At 35.2% G+C, this 24,766-nt stretch overlaps 1 protein-coding gene across 18 annotated transcripts in view; it reads left to right on the top strand.

Annotated features, from left to right (window-relative positions):
- The window catches only part of NFIB (nuclear factor I B), a 436,272-nt gene that overhangs the window by 409,733 nt on the left and 1,773 nt on the right, over positions 1–24,766 (top strand). For 10 of the 18 annotated variants that reach the window (XM_072841380.1, XM_072841378.1, XM_072841379.1 and 7 more), the window contains one exon: positions 19,856–24,766. This exon is cut by the window's right edge and continues 1,773 nt beyond it. In XM_072841380.1, the coding sequence (XP_072697481.1) occupies positions 19,856–19,873 (18 nt within the window). In that variant the 3' untranslated portion in view covers positions 19,874–24,766. Of the gene's footprint in view, positions 1–6,274; positions 6,364–19,855 lie in introns of all 18 variants that reach the window. The other 8 variants (XM_072841373.1, XM_072841371.1, XM_072841381.1 and 5 more) reach the window with 1 other exon arrangement.

Raw genomic sequence — 24,766 nt, 5'->3', positions numbered from 1 at the left:
AATGGAAACTCTATTGCAGAGTGTTGGATGTTATTCAGAAAATAACAAATTATTTTAGAATCCAGTCTACCGATTTTAGTGTAAATGGTGAATAGGAGACAACTTACTTGAATTAGGACCAGTTCCTTATCTGGTCAACCTCACAATGAATTTGTTAAATTGCAGGCCTTCTTTCTTTGCTCTCATAGACAGTTGCGTGATCCAAGAGGCTCCAGTTAACTTGATTTTCACTCTTATACTTGAGCATAAGGTTATCATAAAAAATAAATCTTTACTATTATACATCAGTACAACATATAAAAAGATCCTATTGCAAGTTGGAAATAAAAATTTGTAGCTAAGAAGCATCTTGTTTGGAAATAAAAGATTACTATCTGACCCAGCTATTAAAAGGCATATTAACTTTTGATATGGATTTGAGATTTTGATAAAATAAATGGGAGGTCACTTTTGCCTTTCCAAAGGGAGATGACAAAGTCAAGTAAGCTCTGGTTTTTAAGACGTAAGACTTATTTTCATAATCTCTCAAAATTATAATCTCCTGACGATATATAGTACTTATTATTAGAGCTAATGAATGAATCTCCTGATCAACTCCGGTCCTTGCATTATGTACACAATTGCATGGATTTTATTGGTGCTTGAGCTTCAGCATGTTACATCTCTTGCATGACTACTTAATGCTTTTATTTCAACTTCATCTACTGGGCTACTTCACATCAAAATATTTTCAATACTTCTCTTGATAAACAATTGTGAAACTAGAATTTGGAGGTATACTTTTCATTAACGCTGGACATTCTGTTACACCAAATGGCCTTCCTAAGAATTTGCCTCTGTAGGAATTTTTTTTTAATTAAGATATTAATTGAAATTTCTTTACAAAGTTTGTCCTCGCAAATGGCAAAGCCAAAGCTAGGTACTGTGAGGCCACCGAAAGGTAGCCTTTTATTAGAGGCAAGTGGTTGAGAGGACACAAGTGGACTATCAACAAACTTTTCAATAAAGTCAGGAAGCAGGCTATCAACACTTGGGCTGTTCTTATTGTGTCTGTTATCATAATTGACAGCTTGACGTAAAACCCTATCACATGACTTCTGGGTAGGTATGTAAATGGATAAGAGGTCACTCTTCACATATGCTAGCTGGAAAGGAAACACATTTAAAGGAAGTTTCAGTCAAAATAACGGCTATGCAAATGTCTAGCTTTTTGGCTAGTTCTTCAGTTTAGTTCTTCAGTTTTAAACAAACCTCCCCCTGGTCTGTTTTATCATTCATTTATTTACTCACTTACATAGAGTAGTTATCAAATGCTAATAACCAGATAAACCATTCTAATTAATGTAAAAATAAAATTATGTTTACTGTAACCTCAAATTTCAATCAACAAAATCACAAAGGAAAAATTTTCTTCTCTGAATATATTTACTTTAAAAGATCTAAGTTGAATCAGGGAAGTAGAGGAAATTCTGAAGGTTATAATTACAACCATCTTAGCCTAAAATATTCTTGGGCTGCACATGAAGGACAGAATAGAAAAAGAGGAGCAATATGCAAACTATCTCAGGGGAGAACCAGGGATTAGGAATTTGGAAGTTTGGTTTTAGTGTTGACACAAACAGAGCATGTCTGACTTTGGTCAAGTCCCTAAACTTTGCTGTCCTGTATCCTTATCTTGGAAAGGAAAATGTAGAGGTTGTACTACACAATCTCTGTGTTCCCGTGAAACCTTAAATTTTACGAGTTAAAGTAGTCTCCATCTATAAAAACCTTTCATTTCCTAATACTTATCATCATGATCAGTTATGTTTACTTCACTTGTGGGCTATGCATCTCCATTTAACGTAATTCTACTGTACTTAATTTAAATATCAAGAAGCATGGGTTTCAGAAATTGACAATAGAAGTAATTTTAAGGTACCAGATCTTGAATATCCTTTTTTTATGTGTTATATGTCTTACATCTAACAGTTTCATTATGAACATTTTACTTGTTCAGTAAGGCCTTATGCATTCAGAGGCCATTTTATTTGCTCCATCGTGAGTAATTAATCATAGCAATAAAATAAAATTCTACTGATCTAAGAGTTAGAGGAGAGTTTGGATATAGGAGTGTTAATCTTTTTAAGCACCCCTGCAAAAGGACCTCTACCCCTCAAAAATCTGTTTCCTTGAGGCTATCTGGAGAAATGAAAAAAAACCTAAGAGATTGTAACATACCTTTAAAGCTATTCCCTTGAGGGTCACTGTAAACTTAAAAAAAAAAAAAAGTGAGAAGGTAAATTTGCCTGTGTTGATTATTCTGTTTACAGTTTAATAGTTTATTGGTTCAACTGAGAGCTGTTGTCATCATGAGGGACTGTTAGTAAGTACATCGGCCTGTTTGCTGAGTCTAGCAAAATAGAACATTTTGCTTACCTTTTTTCCTTTGTTCCCAAAGCTAAGTGCTAAACATTTAACAAAAGCTCCTATTAGTAACAATGGAGGGCCCTCATTTGAATAAACAAAACCTTAATTTGGAAATCACAAGCAATATTGATTTTTTATGGCTGTCAGCTGTCTACAGGACTATGTGAGTGTAGTGTAGGAAAGGATAATGACCCAAATCTTAGGTATTTTCCTTTATGTAGATTTTTTTTTTTACCTTATGTAGATTTTTGAGAGAAACTGTTTGGACCCATCCTCGTAGGCAAGGAACAACCTTCTCATTCCAGAGACTTTATAGAACATATGCAGTGAAAACTTTACCTTCACTTCTTTCTTAGTTGTTTGGACTATTTCAACTTTAACCCTTTACTCATAGCTTTTTGGGAGGAGAATCTTACTTCCTTACTTCACTTTCTGCTTGCTTTTGGAATTCTGGGCATAATTGTTTTAATATAAATTTTACCTTAATTTTCTAGACAGTCTAATTTCATATTGGTAGATGCATATAAATTAATTAAAATTATTCACGTTGAGTGTGCATTTCAATAAGGATATGCATATGCTCAGGTCTCTCAAAGACTATTGTTACAAAAATAAGAATTGCTGTCCATCTCCATACAAAGACACAACTTTAAAGGATTAAATTTCTAAAACGAATCAGTACCTGGTATTTTAAGTCTGTTTACTGTTGGAGTAAGCAAGTAATTTCCTAATTATTGAGGGAAAATGCTTGGAAACACCATTACAGAATGACTAAGCTTAGGTACCACTTAAAATTAAGGTCTCAAAATTTAATTAAAAAAGAATTGATAGCTAATAACACTGACTCACAGGAGAGAAACCGAAGCATCGTCATACTAACCTCAAATAACATTATCACCTATTTTTTCTTTTAAAGATTTTATTTATTTATTCATGAGAGATATAGAGAGGCAGAGACCAGGCAGAGACCAGGCAGAGGGAGGAGAAACAGGCTTCATGCAGGGAGCCCTATGTGGGACTGGATCCTGGGACTCCAGGACTCTGGGATCATGCTCAACCCCTAAGCCACCCAGGTGTCCCTCTCATATTATTTTAAATTTATTTAGAGCATAATGTAAAAAGTTTTTGTCATTGAAAATACTGACATGCTAATACTAAGAACATTTAACATGCCCCCAAAAGAATCTTTACCTGGTATTAACCTTTTATCACCTAGCATCTTTTCAAAATTTGCTGAGTCAGAACTATCTCTGTCAAACAGAGTCTTCGTAAGGGATCTTTTTAGGTATAATGTCATGGAAATCTTCAGTAAAGAAATGATTTCTATTTTAATTGTTTGTTTCCCTTACCACATCATCACTTTATCAGAAAGTTTATTAATTCAAAGACGACTTATGGAAAAGGTTAATTAATATACATTAAGAAAAAAAAAACAAAACCTGAAGAGGAAGGCTTTTGCTTAAGTGATTTGGCTTAAGTCATTTATAACATATAAGCATGTAGGAACATGTCTCCTCAGAAATTTTTGGAAATGTTGATAAATGCCACCCCATAATCTAAATAGCTAAGTAAATATAATTTATATTTTTTGTCTTCAGTAACAGAGAAGAAATTAATTCAACACTAATTAAATTATTTCTAACTTACTACATTCAGTGATCATTTTGTATGTATTTCATCATATTTTCTGTTTGGAAGAAAACATGCCTATTTATCTTAAGTATGGATGAAAGTGAATATTCAGCTATAGTCAGGTTTAATCCCCTTGGGACTACTCTTAGGAAAGAAAAGCCCCAAAATATATTGATTTTAAATGTTACATATGTGGCCAACATTTTAACCCATCTGACATCTTTGACATCTTTTAGGATATGATAAACAAATAAATAACAAAACATGAGCAATGCGAACAACAAAAAAACTAAGCAGTTTACAAATGCTTCCTTCTAAGGAGAAACATAGTGTTCTGTAATTGTTTGTGAGACAAGTCAGTTAGTGAGTAATATTTAGATTCACCTGGCTTTGTGAAAGCATCTTTTTCCAAGACTTCTCCAATTTAAGCTGAGAGCCCCACAGAAACTAACCTGAAGTTAGCAGAATTATCATGAGCTGTGCCTGAATAGACACCTCCATTCTTGAGAATTTTTAATTAACTGAAAAGTAGGATTTTTATTGATTAGAGCAGAATCAATAAGTGGTCCCTAAGGTCATCTTTACACAAGGTCAAACTTTTTAAAACTGTTTTTAGATTATTTTCATAGTGCAGCTTTAAAGAAATGTTTTTTAAAATAGACAATTGGTACTTTTGCTGTAAAAAAAAAACAAGTTCAGATTGTCCCATCACATTGCACTACTGATTAGATGATCCATGTGGAGAACTTGAAAAAAATCTTGCCATAAAGTTTGTTATCTGTTCAGTTTTAAAACTAAGCAAGTATACATTTTCTCCATCATGCAAATATGATGGTCCATTTTAAGAATATTTTTTCATTCCAATTTAGTCTTTTTACTGGCTTATGGTTTCTTTATGAATACATTCTGAGAAGGATCTACGTATCTATCAATCTATCTGGCCATCTATCCATCTACCTTAAGGGAATTTTTTCAGTTCTTTAGAAAATTACTTTCAACCAGAATACCAACATAATGAAAACACATGTCTTAGAAATTTTAGATGGTATTTTTAGAGACTCGTAGATCTGTAGAAAGGTCTGCAAAGGGATTATTCTAAAACTCTAGAATCACTATTACTTAGAATGTGTTGAAACTCATTGGTCTAACAGGAAAAGTAAAGGTTCTTAGTAGCCAAATTTTTTTTTTTTTAGCCATAGCATTATCAGAAAGGATTACAATAACTTATCATCAGTTTAAAGGCACTTTGGCTGCAATCATCATCTTGTAGAAATCCCCACTGAGAAGCCGCAAACAAGGTCCAGTGGATTGCTGGAAATCATCTTTTCAGTGCGAGATGCAGTTAATTTACAGCATGACTATCTAACGATTAAAAACCATGACCTTCTAGTGGGGGTTCCCCCCCCCCAGAGTCAGATAAGTTTACTTTCTTAAGCATAAAAATAAGCAATATATCTTTTCAATAAATCTGCTAGCACTGTAGGGCAGCTGTGAGCCAAACAGAACTGGATAGGGTTACTCGAACCCTCTTCCGAAGGGCAGAGCTGATGATTCCGAGATCTGGGAAGAATTTGTTTCAGCTTGTACTCAGTGCATTCTTCGCTCTATTCAGATGTGGTAAAGTATTTTAAATGCCTTTACTCTGAGTTTAAAATAAAAGTAGAAAATTCTTATCAACTCTTTCTAAATAGTGCCTTTTTGGCTAAAACAAAATTAGGAAACATCCAAAATGGAGTGCCTTGATGCTTCTAAACATAAGCTAGGGAGAACGTATAGGTGGGGCCTTTACTCCTCTAAACTGCATGTCTCCTGTGTTTTGCAAACTGCATGCTAAAAGTTATTGATTATTTTACTCAGTGCAGATGATTTGGTATGTTGCATAAAAAAAGCTTTTTTGATTTTCTTCCTAAAATATATCTCTCTATTGAATATTAACGTTTGCTTTTGTTTCAGCTCAATTTGTACTCTAATAATGGCTAATTGTGATGTTCTAAGCACTCGTTTCTCTTGTATGCTTTAATTAATAGAGAAGCATATTGCAGTAAAAAAAAAGAGTCTAGGAAGTTTTGCTTTTGCAAAATAAGGTTTTCTTTTGCTTTTTTTTTTCTTTAAGTTGCCTCTTGGGAAAGTAAGGTTAATGCCATGTACAATACTAGTTTGCATGTGTTCATTTAAATACTAAAAACTGTAGTACTGCTCGATCCATATCTGACTGCTAGGTTTCAATTGACAGCTGAGGATTTGTGACTGGACCATGAATCAAAACGGCAGGCATTTATACCCCAGTACCAGTGAGGATACATTGGGAATTACTTGGCAAAGGTAACATTTTAATTATTTCCAACCCTACACTTACACCTAAAAATTACATGAGCTATATAGTGTTTGTTTTTAACTAGCTTTACAGAAAATATATGTTAAAAATTCAGTTGTTTTGGCTATACCATCCCTCTTTCCCTCCCCTCCTCCTTTCTTTCTTATGTAAATGCAACTTCAAATTAATTTGGGACTATAGCATATGCTAATTGATCATTGAAATTTCTGAGTGCTGTCAAATGTTTTCAACAGTTTATAATTCGGGGGAGGGGGCGGGGAAAAGATTTGACACTTAGATCTTAGGAACTGAAAAATGAAATCGTAGTTCTAGGGGAGATTTTTCAGCTATTTGAGGTTTAATAAAGCATTGTTTTTTTGCATTATAGATCACTCTCATTTCAGCATTTTCTTCTACGGCTAACTTTGAATCATTTTACTATTCATTTATTCCCCTGTCAGAGGGGAAAAGCTAGAAGAAAAATTTGAAATTAGTCAATTTAACTGTTATTAGTGGCACTCATTAATTGTGGAGTCAGAAGATTGTTGAAATCAATAGCTAAAGAAGGAAATTGGTTTAAATAAAGTTTTAACCTCTGTTCATTTATATGAATCATTAAAGAACTGAATTTATTTGGTTGGCTGAGAAAATTATTCTAAATCTTCATTTTCAAATTAGTTTTGATATTGTCTCATGTATTGCTTTTGGAAAGTTAGTGCTAAGTCAGCTTTTGTATCATTTTAATAAAGAACAAATTGTGTCAAATTGACAAATTAAATCATTAAAATCCATGGTATAATCATATGTAATAAGAGGTAAAAATTTATAGAAAAGAGTGAGGTAATCCCAAAAGGAGTTCACCAAAAGTAGAGCCAACATAATTTTCCAACCCTGCTCCAACTGTAATGCCTGTGTTAAAAGCACATACTCCGATATCGGTTATAAATGTGCTGCCCATCACCAGTTTACTTGATAGAAACTGTTGAAGAGTAGAGTTTAAAAGAATTAAATTAACAAAATGTCCACTTTTACTCAGGTGAAAACCAAGAAAATTAGTTGGATTCCGTTTTATCAACTTCACGAATTTTTATTAATAGCTTCCTAAAATGAATATGATATGACTTTTCCTCTTTTTGAAGATTGGCATAACATCTACTTTAAAATGTATACCTTTTTACGTATTTTCATTTTTTTCTCAAGAAGTTTATATAATTCCTCCATTTGGAAATGTGTAATATATGCTTATAAAAAGAAAATAAGCACAATGAAAGCACCTTATTTAAATACTCTTACTAAGAATTTGAATTAAATTCAATAAAATAATTAAGTATTTTAAAATTTAATTAGTTTGGTAACACCGTGTTTGGATTTAATTTTATTAAACAGCTTCTTTATATTCCATGTTTTCTCTATCAGTTAGCAAAATGGACTGTGTCTGCATACATACCTTACTGTATTTATAAGAATTGCGAATCAGATGAAGTATACTCATATTTTTTAAATGTGGCCTATGGCTGTGTGATCTTCTGTATCTGGATTACTGATTGACATTTATTTATCTAAGTAGGATAGCACCTCTATAAAGAACATAAAGCCAAAAAAAGATATAAATTATTGGTGATTTGAAATATAACTACACCCAGTTGCTAGTGATTTTTTTAATCAAAAATTGATATCCCAGAAAGGGAAAAGGTGAGTGGACAGTGAATCACCACAGAATATATGGAACAGATATGATGACTAAACCCAGTTCTTAGGAGAGCATTGTTCCTGTTACAAAACCCCTCCTTGTTGAAAAATTGGTGTGGTAATCAACTTCAGATTAAAAGAAATCAGAAAGAAATTCAGAACTCTCGAAGATTATAACACTTTTTGATTAATAGGTAATGATATATAGAGTGGCTTTAATACTTCAAAAAGCTTTTAAAAGGGTAGCTTTTGAAAAAAAAAAAAGGTAGCTTTTGGTCTATTCCCTTTTTGTCATGATTCAGAAGGCTAACTGATAATGGCGGCTGTCACATTCATGCATTCAACAGGTATTTATTGAATCTCTGGGGTAGGCTGTCCCAAATGCTGGGTGACTGCTAACGGGTGCTCAGGGTTCTGAAAAATCAAAGCATCCTACAATTTACAATAAATATGCTCAAATAAGATAGCACTTTTGTTTTCTTTTTAATAGGCATAAGTAGAGTCCATATCTGATAATACAGATAGTCATGTCTGTGGCACAACATACATATTCATGACTTACTCATGGTTTATAGTTTGTGCTCTGTGGTTATTTATGAAACTTAATGTTTTCTTTTTCCTAGAAAGGATATTGAAAAAGGAAACCATAAACTTCTGTTGTACTAGTACTTTTAAGGCACACAACAGACATCCAGAGTCATCAGGGCACTGCTACAGCTTTAAAATTATCTGATTAAGTTGAAAGTATCTGAGAAATGTAGAGCCGTTCAACCAGAGAATTAAATAATCTGCCTTTGTCATAATGGAATAAAGAAACTATCAGGCTATTTTTGTGGTGGTTGTTGCTTTTTGTTTTTAACAAAAGGCAGTCCCTGGGGACTTGTAGTAAAAAAGGGCAAAGCAGAGAAGGTGTTTTGGTTTTGCTCTGTGTTTTGGCTTTGCTTTTGCTTTGTTTTATTTTGTTTTGATTGTTTGTTGCCATTCCTTTGTTAGTACAATCACTTGTCCACGGTGGCCTCCTTTTCTGCTTTATACCACCCCTCCTGCAGATGTGTTTCTGTGTCACATGCAGCACCTTTTACAGGCCTGCAAATGGCAATGCTGAGGAGAGCTGGGCAAGTGCAATCAAAGCTGGAAGATTTCCTCCCTCTTCCTCCCTCTCTGCCCCACGCCCACCTCCACGTAGAAACATTCCCTTAGGAACCAAAGCAGACTCCGTTGGAAAGTTTCCACAGACTTACTAGGTTGCAACCCTGAAGGTGTTTTGTTGTTTTGACCTTAGAATTTTGTGAGGAGTGTGTGTGTGTGTGTGTGTGTGTGTGTGTGTGTGTGTGTTTTGCTTGCACCTTGAAAATGTGAGTTTTTCTGTCTAACCCAAAGGTTACTGCAGTTAACCCAGAGTGAAATCCGTTGGCGAAGGGCTCATTTCTTGAGTCAGGAAGGGCTTAGCTCTGAGGACCCTAATAGGTGATGAGTTGCCTATGCTGTTCATAAGGGTACTGTTGTGTTTGTGCTTTGTCCTCTGATGTGGACAAATTACACTGTGGCAAATGTGAATTATGTAGGTATAAACAAACATAGCAGTTAACTCCCTAACTGGCTTGCTTTCTTGAAACTATAGCCTGAACATGACTTGTACTATCAAGTATGAAAGAGCAATATAATTGAATGAAAAAGAAAGCCAAGGAACAATCCAAGAATAATATAAACATAAGTTATTTTAAAACATTGGAGGGAGTGCTTGATGCAAAAGAGAAACTGGATTTATTGTTTCATTCCCTCTTCTCTGCCTTCACCCCTTTCAAGAGAAGCAAAGCCACAAGTGAGTGGCTGTATGTGTCTGATGGCTTATATAAACATAGAAGAAGCCTTCAGATGGCTAAAATAAACACGCGCGTGTTACTGAAGGATGTGTTTACACAAACCATTTGCTCAGCCTCTAAAATAATGAATAAATGAAGATTTCACTGAAATAATTGGAAGGATTTTTGTGTCTCTGCTGATGCCATAATCGAGTGGCACCAGAGACTTTTATCAGGTACTTTGCAAAAATGTTACGTGTGTTAGCAGTTCCTTTCTCTGAGTTGAATACTTCATTCTGTAGTTACTTTACACGTGTTTTTGTAAGAAATTGTCGTTTATTACTGCAATTCTAGAGAGTTGCTTGATTTCCCAGGAGAAATTTAGCAGCCAGTAAAGATTATTTGGATCTGGTTGGTAGGAGGGGGAGGGCAAAAAGAATGGAATAGGAGCATTCATTTCATACATCGAACTCAATTTGCATAACACTGTCCTCAACCATTTACCATCTTCATTGCTTTGTCCATAAAGTGTTCTTTGTAAGATACATATCCTCAATGATACAAGAATGAAGATTTAAAAATAATCTTCAGTATCAGGTTCCAAACTATGTTTGTATGTAAGTATATGTGTGTGCATATATGATGTATGTGTACATGCATGCAGATGTGTATGTGTTGTGTGCATGTGTGTGTATACACACATACCTAGACATGGAGCACACATGGTAAGGACTGTGTATTTCCGGTCTGGTGGTAGTATTAAGAGTTAACTCTTATTTCAACATTATACTTAAGACCATCCCTACAAATTCACTAGGTTAGCATTTCCTGCTTTCAGTTTGTTATCTTGACACATAACTACAGCACAACAGCTGGGTTGTTCCTGGAGTTCCTGGGGGGAGCTTTATTCTCAGAGTGCTAAATTTCCTTTTCAGCTGTCAGCTCTAAAGTGTGTTCAAAATGTTCAACTTTTTACACACCATTCTGGGCCCCTAGCACCACTCTGGGACTATGATAGAAATGCTGATAAGGTAGACGAATAGAAGAATCTGGTTTGAAGAGAAGAATTTCAGAAGCCAAAAATGCACATGTCCATTGTTTGGTAATGGGGTTACTGACTAGTGTTGTTTTTTGTATTTGACTATACCTTCTAAAGGAGTTCCTCCATTCTCATCAAATATTATTTGCACCTGTTATGAAATTTAAAAAAAGTTACCATTCTTGAAAACAGCCTTGATATGGTGTTCGCTCACACACAATGTCAGTGATCTGGCTGTTGAAAAATACTTTGGGATTCGCTGTAGTTTTGTCTAACTTTCTCCATTTATAAAGAAAGATTTGCACAACACAACATTTCCTTTTTATCTAGGAAACTCTTCAGAACACTTCCTAAGAAATTAATTGTATTCCAGCCAGACTTGCATGCTGCCATCCCACAGGAAATGGGTCAGCAATCCATTAAGATGCCATTAGATAATCTAATTTGGAACTTAATCTCTAAATTAACCATGCTCCATACTTGAAGCATACTTGAGAGAAAGAAAAAAGTTTACGTTTGAATCGATAGGGGAGCCGAAGCGTGAAGAAGGCTGTTTGTTTTTTCTGTAGCTGTGGTCACGTCTCAAGCCGTCTGGTAACCAGGAGAAACCAGACATGATGTAATTCCAGATTGAACTTGAACTTCAGGGACTTAGGATAGGGGAACAATGGACCATAGGAATCAATAATGTCCATTTTCCACATGATTATGTTTGGAGCTTTAAGTTAACCTTTATGGGAGAAGCAGCAGGATCTGCAGTGTGACCAAAATGAGATGATCCAGAGACAAGATGTTAGAGGAAAGAAAACAACTTTTTCCGTGATATTTTCTGAGCAGCACTGCAGATTCCAGCAGGATGAGAAAAGTTCCCGCTCTGCAGTAAACCGGTGGCCTGTTCAGAGCACTCTTTGTTCGCTTAGGTAGGACAAACTTAATCTTATGTTTCCTGTCAGATGATTTTTGGCTGTACTACAGGAGAGGGAGGAGCATGATTCATAAAACTCCCAAATGTAAACCTTGCTGGTTAACCCTTTGCCATGAAAGAGGCACATTAAACACCTACTTTATTGGAAGACGTTTTACGTAAAGTGCCATATTTACATATGCGTTACTTCCGAGGGGAGTCAGCAGCCAGCAGCAGCCAACGCCCCTTCTATTAACTGACCTTTTGCATTTTCCTGTTTGCAGTGCTGTTAGTAGGTATGTCGTGGATTTGTGGCCGTATTTACACAGATAACAAAGCAGATGAGTGAGTAAATGTACTAATAAACCTAAGAAAAATGAAAAGGCAAAAAGCCCGTTTGAGTTCAAGAAATTGAAGAACACAAATTTGAATAACCGCCAGCTGTCGAAAGTTAAAATTATTCTCTCCTTTGTTAATTTTCGTTTTACACGAAGGAAGGTTTTTTTGTTTTTGTCTTTGTTTTTGTTTTTGTTTTTTTGCACATCTGATTCTTTCTGCACATGTATTAGCCGGCACGATATAAAAATGTATTCAGTTCCCTAATCATTTGTGATTTTATGGTTTGGAATTCTGCTACAAGTTCTCTTATTTAGAGGTGAAATTGTGAAATGAACACCGATTTTTGCTTTTAAATGAAAATCACTTAGGAAAGAATCGCTTTCTGCTTTTGTATAAAACTTACATTTCTTTTTAATTTAGTATGCCTTGGGTGATTTTCTCTAGTGAAAGGCAGTATTTGGGAGCACTATTTTTGTAGAGAATTTGGTCTGCTGTTGAAGACTCACATATGCTAATAAGGGGAGCAGTAGCACTTGTAACAATAGCATTGAAAGGAACCCAGGGATAGAGAGGAATACAGACTAGAGAAAGGATGGAAATCCACACGTAGGGTTCTCTGCTGTGGTACAGTCTGTGGGAGGAGATCAAATAGCTACCGTGAGCCTGATGATGCTATATTTTTTAACTGGCTGAAACCTCCCACGGGCACATAAGTCGTTACATATGTATGCATGTGTGTACTGTAATTTATTTACAATAAGCCATCTTTATAGTAATTCTGTATCTCTCATTTTCAGTTCTAAAACATGAAAAGTATCAAACATAATTTGAAAAAAAATCTACATAAGTTTGCCTATTTAAGGTAATTGTATTCTTCTGATGTCTAAAGTAAACATTTTAAGGAAATCCGTTTTTATTACTTTTAAGTATATAGGTTGCCTTGTTGAAGCGTCTTCTAGGATTTTGTAAGAGCTTTTTACTTAAAGAGTACAGTAATTACAATGAGCACATTTCATATTTAGCTGCAGTGGTCCATACACATAAGGGCTCTTCTTGCTCTGTGCTCTTCATTAAATAAAATATTTCACTGGCAGAAGTCATTATTTTACTTAGAAAATGCTAATACTCACACATGGTAAAGTTAACATTCAATCCAGCATGCTCCAATAACAAAACCCATCTGAAACAATTGAATACAAATTAATGAGCTTTGATGGCCTACCGTTTTGATATGTTATTTCCAAAATCGTTGGTCCCCGAGGAGTAGCAATAAAGGAGGCTATTTACCTACTTAGTTAAGAAACAAATACGTTTCTTTTTCATTACTATGAAGTGCTATTGCTTGCAGTTAGAATAATTCCATGAGCCACCTGCAGTTTATGATATTTGGTGTTTTCCAGAGAGCCCACAAGAGTACTTTACAGATCAGGTAAGAGCTGGCCAGGGAGCTTTCCGATACAGATTATTACAAATAGTAATAATCATTAGAAATCATCTTGTATGCAAATAGGATCATTCAGATAGCAATAATGATCCTTAAAAATGGAGGAAATAAGTAGAAGAAACCCAAGACCTGTGTAAAGCACTTTGCATATTTCACTTCTAGTTTAGCCTCATCTGAAGTGGAACTCAATAAGCCAATTATTGACATACAGCCACATCTGTACATACATAAACAAAGGCAAATACTGTAGTCAGCTAAAAAGAATCTGGAATTGGATAAATAAAATACAGTTATTTATGTTGAAATTTGGATTCAAGAGTTCTGCTTCTCGGGGAATTTCAGTGGACCTTAATTCATAGAATATCTTATATCATTTAAGGATGATATAAATTCATGTCCAGTGAGAAGTGTGAAGTGTGTTTCACAAAAGAGGGAGATGAGGTAAAGTGTAAGTGGGAAAGAATATAGATCCTAGAACCACGCTGCTAAAGTTCAAATCCTGGCTTCTGTAACTTAATAACACCGTGACTTGGGCAAGGCACTTCGCTGCCTAGCTCCATTTCCCTCATCTGTAAAATCAGAATAAAACTGGTACTTTTCTCATAGATTTACTGCAAGGATTGAACATTCATAAAACAGTACTGGGCAAATAATGCACATCATGTAAGTACTAGCAACAGTATATTTATTAAGTACCATTTTTTGTTCTAATAAATTAATGAATTATTAAGTATTCTTAATTAATTCATTAATTCTTTAATGAATTCTTAAAAAAATTCTTTTTTTTTTTTTTTTTCAAAGTAAGCTCTACACCTCATGTAGGGATTGAAATCATGACTCCAAGATTGAGAGTTCCATACTATACCCACCGAACCAGCCAGGTGCCCTCAACATGTAATAATTCTTAAACATATAGGAACTTAAATACCACCCATATGTTCCTTCAACTGAGCCAGCATGTTTTCCTAGGACACCATCTATAGCATTTGTATTATGTCGGAGTAAGCAGCCAGTCCAAATGCATACATACACAGTCCAAGACAGCATGGCTTTTCTAACTTAATTAATAATTAACCTGCCCTTGATTGGTTTTTCCAGGTAGATTTTAGCTATTAATAGGGGAAATTGTTTATTGTGCATTTTGGGAGAGATACTAATACCTGTGTGTTAATTATTGTACTCCTAATAAAATTAGGAGTATTTAGCTAAGGAAGTACAAAAAAACTTGTCTTCTTGGGGATATTTAAAACAGGTGCAAAGGAATGAAAGGTAAATCCTTTTTAAAGTAAGGTCTTGGTTTTACTTATTTTCCATGCTTTCTGGGCCATGGCTTATTTTTACTGCTATCTATAAGTAATGTAGCTACTAGTAGAGTTGAGGTATTCCTGACTATATAAAATTCTTCTTGCTCCATTCTGATAATATTTTTATTAAGCTTCTTGAAAGAGTACTTACTATCTTTGAGGTAAATATGGCAGTCTTATGATTAAATTAGTATGTGAAATCTGGATGGGTAATACTATTTTTCCACTAAAAAGTATTAGTGTGCTGGGATACTTTCACATTTTATAAAATGCTTGATAAATGGGTGACCCAACCCATTATCAGATAAACACAGACTAGTAATAAATGAATTTTGCCTATCTTCAAATAGCTCTTATTTCGAGATATAGTTGAAGTGAAGCTTTTGACTTTGGTTCCTTACTCAACTTATCACTCCATATATGTTTATTTGGCACTCTGTGGTTCTTGGGTGGTTACTGAGGTAAAAGCCAAGGGCTCAGTCCTTCTGGCTTAGAAGACACAGTCTTGCATAATTTTAGAAAGTACAACCATCAAATGTTGACCTGCCCAGAGCAATTTTCTCTCTTTCTTTCATTGAGTGGTATAGAGTCAATTTAGTACTTGTGGATGCAAAGGCTGACTACTTTATCCAATTTATCCAAGGATATGAGATATATAAGTAGTGTATCATTTTTACAAGGCACAATTGGGTATCTTTTTACCCTGTAATCCTCACCATAAGGTCACTCTAAACATATATAGGAACTTAAACTAGATTTGTTTAAGTTCTTAAACAACTTCAACTAGATTTGTTTTCAGAGGATGTATATTGGATTTCAGAGTTGCTTGATCACTCAGATCAACCACATATTCTGTGCACAAGTCTTCTGCACCTTTAGCTAGGTTATGATCCAGCTGTGTGGGGCATGGGAAATTCACTGTCTCCTGAAGCAGATACTGCCTTCAGAAACTCGATTCACAACTTTTTTCTAATGTAGGGTTGATGTCTGACCTCCCAGGGCAGCAGTATAACAGAGTTAAGTGGCCATGGGAATCAGAACTGATTCGTATCTGAGGTCTAGGTGGGTGACTTGGGGCAAGTTTAAACCTTAGTTTTCTCATTTGTGAAATGGGGATGATGGCCATTTCAAGAGTTCATTGAGAAAATCAAGTGAGATAGCATATGAAAAACACCCAGAATGGTTATTTTGCTCATAGTAGGGTCTCTGCATGATTGTCTTCTGGAAGTTTCTCGCTTTATGCTAATTCTTTCCACCTGAACTATACAGAACAAGTGTGAATTTCTTTCCAACTCAACTGTTGTGTCTTTCCTGTCTCCCTTCAGCTGTTCCTCAAATGACATGATTTGGTGAGTTTCTTCATCAAAGAAATGTCATAGCGTTTGTTTCTCTTGAAGAGTGATGGGTAGAAGCAACACAGTGCTTCAGAAGTAGTCTGATCAGGATAAAATGGGCCGTCACCTCCCATTAATGCATCTTAAGGTCAAAATAATTTGTTTCTTTGTTTCTTCCCTTTTTGGGGCAGTCATATCATGCATTTGGTGAGAATACTGTGAAAATATTATCCATGATATCAGACTACTTTTTAGAATTTTGACTTAACTCGTATCTGTTCTGTGTATAAGGAAATATCTCATTAAAACATGGAGAAGTCTTTAGGGTGAATTCTGCTTGTGTTAAGGTACAGTCAAAATCTCTTTTTTCCTTTTTTTGTGCCTGGTTTTTTAAAGTACTTTATATTCTTTTCCTTTTTTGATGGTATGACCTATATATATTTTCTAAAGATGTGCTTTCAAATTTTAGTCATGCTTATCTTCTGTTTGCCTAAAGAAAAGGTGATTTGGCAATGGAAAATGGAATGAAAACAAAATCTGTGCATGCTTGAAGATCTATTGCTGAAGTAGCTTAACTTAACCTTGAATATTTTAAGATCTTTCAATTATGTTCACACATCTCTTAATACATAGAGGCACAGATTATTGGATTGGACATGAAATAATTCTCATTCCATTATGAATTAAGACTATTAAACACTTTACATATAACTAGTCCGTATGTGGAGATAAATATGAATATGTGTGTTTATTTTACCCATACTGGTGATCAGCAGCATTAACTTATATAGAGGGAGTTAGATATGTAAAAAGCACTGTTACCTGAAAATTGAGGTATGCAATTTGAGGCATTCTCTTTTTGAGATGAAATGATCTAGGCTATTTTGTTTGATTAAACTTTTTTTTTACGTTGTTACCATAATCTTTGAATTTGTTTTACCAGATTTTTTTCAATGAGACTACCAAAAGGCTCTAAGAAATGTCTGTGCCTTATAGTTTTGAACCTAACATATAAATTGGCAATAAGAGACTTGTAAAATTCATATATGAGGTCTGCATAGTGTTAATGTTTGAGATTTATTTCCCCCCAAAGGTTCATAAACAGTATTGACAAATATATCGCACACACTGCCATTTTGACATGGTCATGATGTAGGATGGGAGGTTTGAAAAGTTTAAGTAAATATCTAAATTGAATTTGCTAGATATTCTGCAGCAAAAGTCCTACATCAATTTGTTTTTATTGAGCATTTTCCAAAGAGTAAGACATGTCTCTTTTTAGAACTGCATAAGAAAGCTATTGCAAAATAAACTCCAAATTCTTGTCTTTTCTGCCATCAGTTAGACATACTTCTCCATTTAAGGACTCACATCTATTTTCAATCATTAAGCTATACTTTATTTTCCTAAAGTATGCAATCTCTAAATGACTTTCTAGAGCTCATTTAATTTGGAACTTGCTTTTGCAAAGTGATTTACTTGCTGTTGACATTGTCTTTTACTGTCAAGGGTCATCAATTTGAGCTAGTCTTTGTTTTTCATACATGCTTCCCATTTCAGGTTAAGAATAATGGCTGTCTGTTTTTGTAATTCACTTTATTTGCTAAGAAATAATTAGCATTAGCTATAGCCAGACTCTACAATTGATAGGACAGTCATTTTCTCTATGGAGCTTACCTTTCAGCCGATAAGATAATCACAGCTGCAGGTGACTATGATATGAAGTAATAAATACTCTAATAGTACTGCGTAACAAAGTGCAGTGAAAGTATGGTTGAGGGGAAAATAGCTTTCATGATGTCTCATGTAACATTCTCTCCCAATCAATCATGCAAAGCACAGAAATGGAAGATGTGTGTGGGAAGAGAGAAATATGTGAAAATAATTAAGTCTCTTGGAAAAGGTTTCAGTAACAACTATTCTAATTCTTGAGAATTATGACTTTTAAACAGATAACAAGGACATATCTTTTTAGTTTGAATAATTCTTTGTTCGAACTCTTAATTATTCCTCAGTAGTTAATTTTTATTAATACCAAATGTCTCTTAATTTTAAGCTCAGAGATGCCTATTTTCTTTTTATAGGGGGCCAAATCGTAATGTATTTGTGCAAATGCGTGATGATTACAAACTCTACTTTTTAAAAATGTAGGATTGGGTGGGACTTGGAACACATAAGTGATTTGTTTGCTTATCCAGAAATTTATTGAACATCCACTCTGTGCTGGTACTATATTAAATGGAGAACAAAAGGAGATGGACTTGGCTATCATGGAGCTCATAGTCTAATCCTAAAACCTCTTGAGCATAGAAAATCATTGTGAAATTTTTCAGTTGAAGTATCAACTCAGAAATATGCCCTTAGACATCTACTAAAAAGACACGTTTTGTGTAGAGGTATCACCAGAGTAAAAAAAGATACACACACACACATCAGGTTCTTTTTTTTTAATCCAAGCTTTTTTTTTTTTAAACAAAATGGTTCCTTCAAGTTAATATCCCATAAAGGTTTTTGTATCTTTGATATTCATGTATGAAAAAATGAGGGTGTCTAGGTTGATATCTACAATAACAGTATCCATCTCACCTTTCAAAAGTAAAGGATACTGCCTTAAATTTAAAACATTGAAATGATGTCTCCAAGTCAGCCCATGCTAAACAGGGTATAGAATTGTCAGTTGGATGTGTTTTTGGCTTGTGATGATTTGCACAGCTGTTAATTAGCTGACTTTCATTCTGAGTTGAGTATTGATACAAACATGGTCTGATTAGAGATATCCCCCAAAATGTATGGTGTGTGAGGTTGTTTTGTGATCTATAGATCTCAGGTCATTTCCTTCCATATGATTACTTGTTTAATGAGCAATTATGCCAATAGCAACTAGAGAACTGTTCTTCAAGTTTCTTTAAACAGCCCAAACCCAACACAGGTGAAATGAGGGTTGGACGGGGCAGGAACCTCGTCTGCTTGCTCCCTGCAGCTCCCCTCCCACCTACCCCTCCCAGATCTTCAGACTGAGAGCAGCTTGGATGTGGTAACCTTCCATACTGATGGCGGTGATAGGGAGTGCCCAGGCATCTGGTGCCAGCATTTCAAATTACATATTATGTACTGACTTTCTTAAAATATGTGTATTTTCTTATTGTAAGGAAAAAGGAATATCTTTCATGACAGCTTTCAGGTGTATCCAATCAATAAGCAGGTAAAAAATTGAAACCCATCTTATCACTGAATTGCTTGTGAATTGAAAAGTAAAGCAAGATCAGAATATGACCGGCAAACCATGTTGGTACCATTGTGGATTTGCTGCTTTCCTTTTTTTCTTTCTTTCTTTTTTTTTCATCAAAGTAGATCAGATATTTTAGGAATACACTCCATCAGAGTTCAACAGTTGTGTGTAAGCCTGACTTGAGCTTTTCCTGCCTCACCATTAGTCTTACTTTCCATGAGAGAAATAGACCATGCAGTGTACCTACCTATAATAATCAGTTTAGCACACTGATCTCATATTAAACTGTAAAGTGGAAAGAAGTTATAGCAGTAATTTAATGCCTATGGAATTTATACTTCTAATATCGTTGTAGATTTTAACATTGTGTTTCTTCTTTTTCTCTTCCCTCCCTCCTGCTCCTCTCCTGTCAACAGTCCTGGTACCTGGGCTAGCTTGGTTCCTTTCCAAGTATCAAATAGGACACCCATCCTACCGGCAAATGTCCAAAATTACGGTTTGAACATAATTGGAGAACCTTTCCTTCAAGCAGAAACAAGCAACTGAGGGAAAATGAAATACAACAGTAGTTTAAGAAATCAAAAAAAAAAAAAAAAAAAAAAAAAAGGAAAAGAGGAAGACCGGACAAAACAAAACAAAAGGGAGAAAGGAAAGCAACTGAAGAAAGAAGATATAGACCAGCAATTGCAGCACTTACAATCACTAATTCCCTTAAGGTTGAAACTGTAATGACATAAAAAGGGTCGATGATATTTCGCTGATGGTAGACGCAGCCCCTGCAACGTAGCCTTTGTTACATGAAGTCCGCTGGGAAATAGATGTTCTGTCTCTATGACAATATATTTTAACTGACTTTCTAGATGCCTTAATATTTGCATGATAAGCTAGTTTTATTGGTTTAGTATTCTTGTTGTTTACGCATGGAATCACTATTCCTGGTTATCTCACCAACGAAGGCTAGGAGGCGGCATCAGAGGTGCTGGGTGACAGAGCCATGAGCCAGCCATTTTATAAGCACTCTGATTTCTAAAAGTTAAAAAATATATATATAAAATCTCTGTAGCCTTTAGTTATCAGTACAGATTTATTAAATTTTGGCCCTTAACCCAGCCTTTTCCAGTGTGTAACCCAGTTTGAAACCTTAAAAAAAAAAAAAAAAAAAAAAAAAAAAGAGAAGAAAAAAAAGAAAAAAAGAAAAAAGAAAAAAAAAACAGTTTGAACACAAAGGCTCTATGGAAGAAATGCCTCTATGTAGGTGAAGTGTTATCTCTGCATGCAACAGTAAAAATTAATATAATATTTTCCCCACAAAAGAAACACTTAACAGAGGCAAGTGCAATTTATAAATTTATATCTAAAGGGGAATCATGATTATAAGTCCTTCAGCCCTTGGACTCTAAATTGAGGGGATTAAAAAGAATTTAAAATAATTTTGAACGAATTTATTTTCCCCTCAGTTTTTGAGGGCATTGAAAAGGCATTAAATCAAGACAAATCATGTGCTTGAGAAAAAAAAAATTAATGAAAACACAGCACTTATGTTGGTTTAGCTGCAGCCTCCTTGGAGGTAGAATTTATTTATTTAAAATTACTGGTTGCATCAAGAACCCATAGGGTGTACGTACAAAAGGTTCTATAAAATCTGCATCATAGAGACAAAGAGGCAGGCAAATCCATGTCACAAGGGTAAAGCTTACAGTTTACAAACTGGGAACGCCAGGGTGTAGGATATAAAAACGCACTCTTGAGAAAACAAATGTAATGAGGGTGCTGAAAACTTGCATGGTGCTTTCAGACATTAGCCTTGTTCAACAAATTTCTTGTATTGACAGATCTGTAGTGTGCATGGGCAGACACATTTTGCCTCTATGTCTCTTAAAATTTTAATTAAAAATACTCTTTCCAGTAATCCTAATTTGCACGAAGATATAATGTCCACATTACGTGCCTTGCCTTGAAATCTAAAAACAAAAAAAAAAAAACAAAAAAAACACAAAAAAGTGACATCACTACACTTGTTTTGCTGCATTTATTATCATTTTAAATCTTTACCATTTTTATGACAAAATATTTTGTACTCCAGACGAAGAAAAATGTGTGACATCATGGATTTTTTAGACAGTTATACCTTTATCTCACATTTATAAAGCATATCATGGCTGTGTATAGTTGCCGCTTAAAAATTGTAATCGACCAGCAATATTTTCAGTATTTTGGTGTTTTTTCTATTAACCTTTCATGTTTTTCATCTTCCAATTAATATTTGGGGGGGAGGGGTTTCAAATTTATACGAATTATGCAATACCAAGTTTTGCCTATGTAGGTAGTGCTTTTAGCTGTATTGGTTATTATAGGTAAGTACACAGATTTAAAAAAAAATAATGTATGCTTTTTTTTGTTTGTTTGTTTTAATTGACCAAAGTGGGTACTGCTATTTTTGCAGTGTGATGAGGTCCTTTGTGTACTGAGAGATGGACAGGGGATTTTTTTTAATATACATATATATATATTCTGGGGTGGGTGGGAGGATTTTTAACACTTTACAGTGTAGCTGTGAAGCAGTGCACCCTGAGACGGGCCTGGGCTGCAAAGCGACTGTTCTGTCTACTGTGACAAACTGCAACTTCCACAGGTTCCCCCCTCTCTAACTTCCCACCTGGGGTGCAAGCTGAACTCATTTCTGGTTTTCATAACAACAAAAATAGTAAGAAAGTGAACACAACAAATTCTCCTGGAGGCAGACTTGGCTTAAAACAAACTGTCTTATCTTTTTTTTTTAATTTTTAAATTTTTTTTTTTTTGTGGTGGTGGTGGTAGTTTTTTCTCAAAAGTTCCAGATCCACAGTGGAGAGTGAGCCTGTCTCATATTTGGCAAAAATATTGGTGGAACCATCCACCAAGTGGATGGTTCACACTTCGGGGGTTTAACACATTGAGCATATTTTTTCCTCCAAAATACATCATCCTGACTGGAGGGAGTGCTTCTGTATTCTTTCTCCACCATTTCTCTTCCCCCATTTATTCATTTCATTAATGGTAGCATATGATCTACCTGTGACTCACTACTTCAAATGGATTGCAGCGCACTTGGATTTTTTTTTTAATACATCCAGAGGATTGAACAGAGGGTTGCTGTATTAAATGTATTTGGACTTCTGGATTAAAATCAAAGTTCAATTTTTAAGGAACAAAAAAATAATAAATCTTGTTACGTTTTTATTTTACCTGCCCTTTTAAGCTGAGAACCAGAGCAGAAGGGAAATGTAGAATTTTCAGAAATTAATGTTCCTGTGGATGAATTAAGCCCCATTAGATGCTGATGGGATTTTTTAAGGGATGGTGCCTCAAATATATATTTGATTTAGTTTCCCCTGAGGGCTAGTGGGTGAGTGGAGGCTGGGTTTATTTTGCTCTTACACCCCTCCCCCCCACACCCACCCCCGATCCCATTGAGGGAATTCATTACTAGAAGGAAAATCTTTCAGAATTAGTGACACACGGAGGGCAGTCTCAAGGAGCCCCCTGACCCGCTTCCCCCAGGCCATGGCCTAATAAAATAAACTGTCCATTGTTCTCACAACGTATGATTTCATAACGAATACTTTAGAACAATGCATGTAGGTCTAGAATTGTATTTGATTAGCCCGTTCAGTCCGTTAGCACAGCAGGATCCTAGCCACGCAAGTTGATGAGTTAAGTCCACTCATTTCTGTGATACTTGCCCTAGTCCGAAACAGCTCATCTCAGCCAAGCTCTTCACGCATCTTTGACCTTGAGTAGGTGAACAAATCAACCTCACAGGACACGCAGTATTTTTTTAAGAGCAGACTCGCTCTCTTTTCTTTTTCTTTCTTTCTTTCTTTCTTTCTTTCTTTCTTTCTTTCTTTCTTTCTTTCTTTCTTTCTTTTCTTTCTTCTTTCTTTCTTTTTTTCTTTCTTTTCTTTCCTTTTTGCCAGAGAATGAGCAGTTCTAGCTAATAAGTAAATTACACACTGTGGGTATTCCTGCCTGCCTCTTGAATACAAAGGCCTAGTTCAAGTGTTGCTCTTTTTTTTTTTAATCCGTTTTTTCCCCTCCTTTCCTTTTGTGATAAAATTATTAAAAATACTACTATCTGTAGAAAATCTCAAATCCATTTTTCGGCCTCCTCCTCTTTTAACCAGGAAGTATATTCTGACGAAGGGTGCCCCTCCTGCAGGTCTTGCACGCCCCCCCCTCCCTTTCCCAGAACTGCAGAGCTTCGGGATGGCGAAGGTCACCCAAGGGCACCAGGCACAGGGGGTGTCTCCTGCCCCCCTGTTCATCCCGTGGCACTGTTCGGCATTTTTGTTGCGTGGCTTTGCGGCCCACCACTAGCAGTGCCTCTGAAGTGTTTCCTCTGGAGTGACGTGAGCGTTGGAGGCTTGTCTAAGGGAAAAAAAAATAAGTAAATAAAAGGCAGTGAAGGAGACTGTACATAAAGACATGGCAAAAATCTTAATTATAGCAATATAGTTATGGGGTAATGTTCGGGTGGGCAGCTCCATTAAAAAAAAGATATGTGAATGAATCTGTGAAGCTGCAAAGTAGCAAGAAGAGCGAAAGATCTTCTTAACGAACCGCCTACCTTGTAGACAGTAATTTGTACACTGTATAGTTTTGTTAAGAATTTTTTTTTAAATTAAAATTCCCATGTTTGTAAAGCTAACTTTTTAACAATTATAATGGAACTATATGTTGTTTCCATTTTTAAAGTAAACAAGAATATTCCTTGTTTAGAGACTGGACTTGAGTTAAAACTCTCCAGCCTCGTAAGTTATGTATTAAAAAAAAAAAAAATCTGTCCATGTTAGGAGTTATTTCACAGATTCCTGTGCTTGAAAAGCATAGGGTACTAATCCTTTAAAAAAGTGTAAATGGAGAAAAGTTATATTTTATGAAGGTTATTTTGTTGTATTTAGTATTGGGAAAGTTGGTTTTCAGAGCATTTCAGAATGTCAGAAGCACCACTGTCTTTTTATTAGTATATACGGCCTTTAGCAAAAGTTTTTGTGATTGTTACGTGATGGTATTTAAGGTTACGTTTCACAGAGCATTCGGGATAGGCAGAAAACTACAACAGTGCTATGTCTCACATAACGTGTCCTCAGGGAGCAGAGTATTGGATTTGTGACTGGTAGCTTCACAAGGACTCAACAAAAGAGATTGCACAGGGACATATTCAGCGGTGACACCAGGACATGTTCTTTACCTAGATTCAAAAATCTACGTACTGTGTGAAACGATGAAGGCTGCAGAAAGTTATCCCATATTCAGTGTACAGTATTCATTTTTAATGAAACAACTCT

The sequence above is a fragment of the Canis lupus genome, chromosome 10, assembly GCF_048164855.1.
Source record: "Canis lupus baileyi chromosome 10, mCanLup2.hap1, whole genome shotgun sequence".
Taxonomy (NCBI): Eukaryota; Metazoa; Chordata; class Mammalia; order Carnivora; family Canidae; genus Canis; species Canis lupus.
This window is presented reverse-complemented; position numbering and strand designations above follow the sequence as displayed.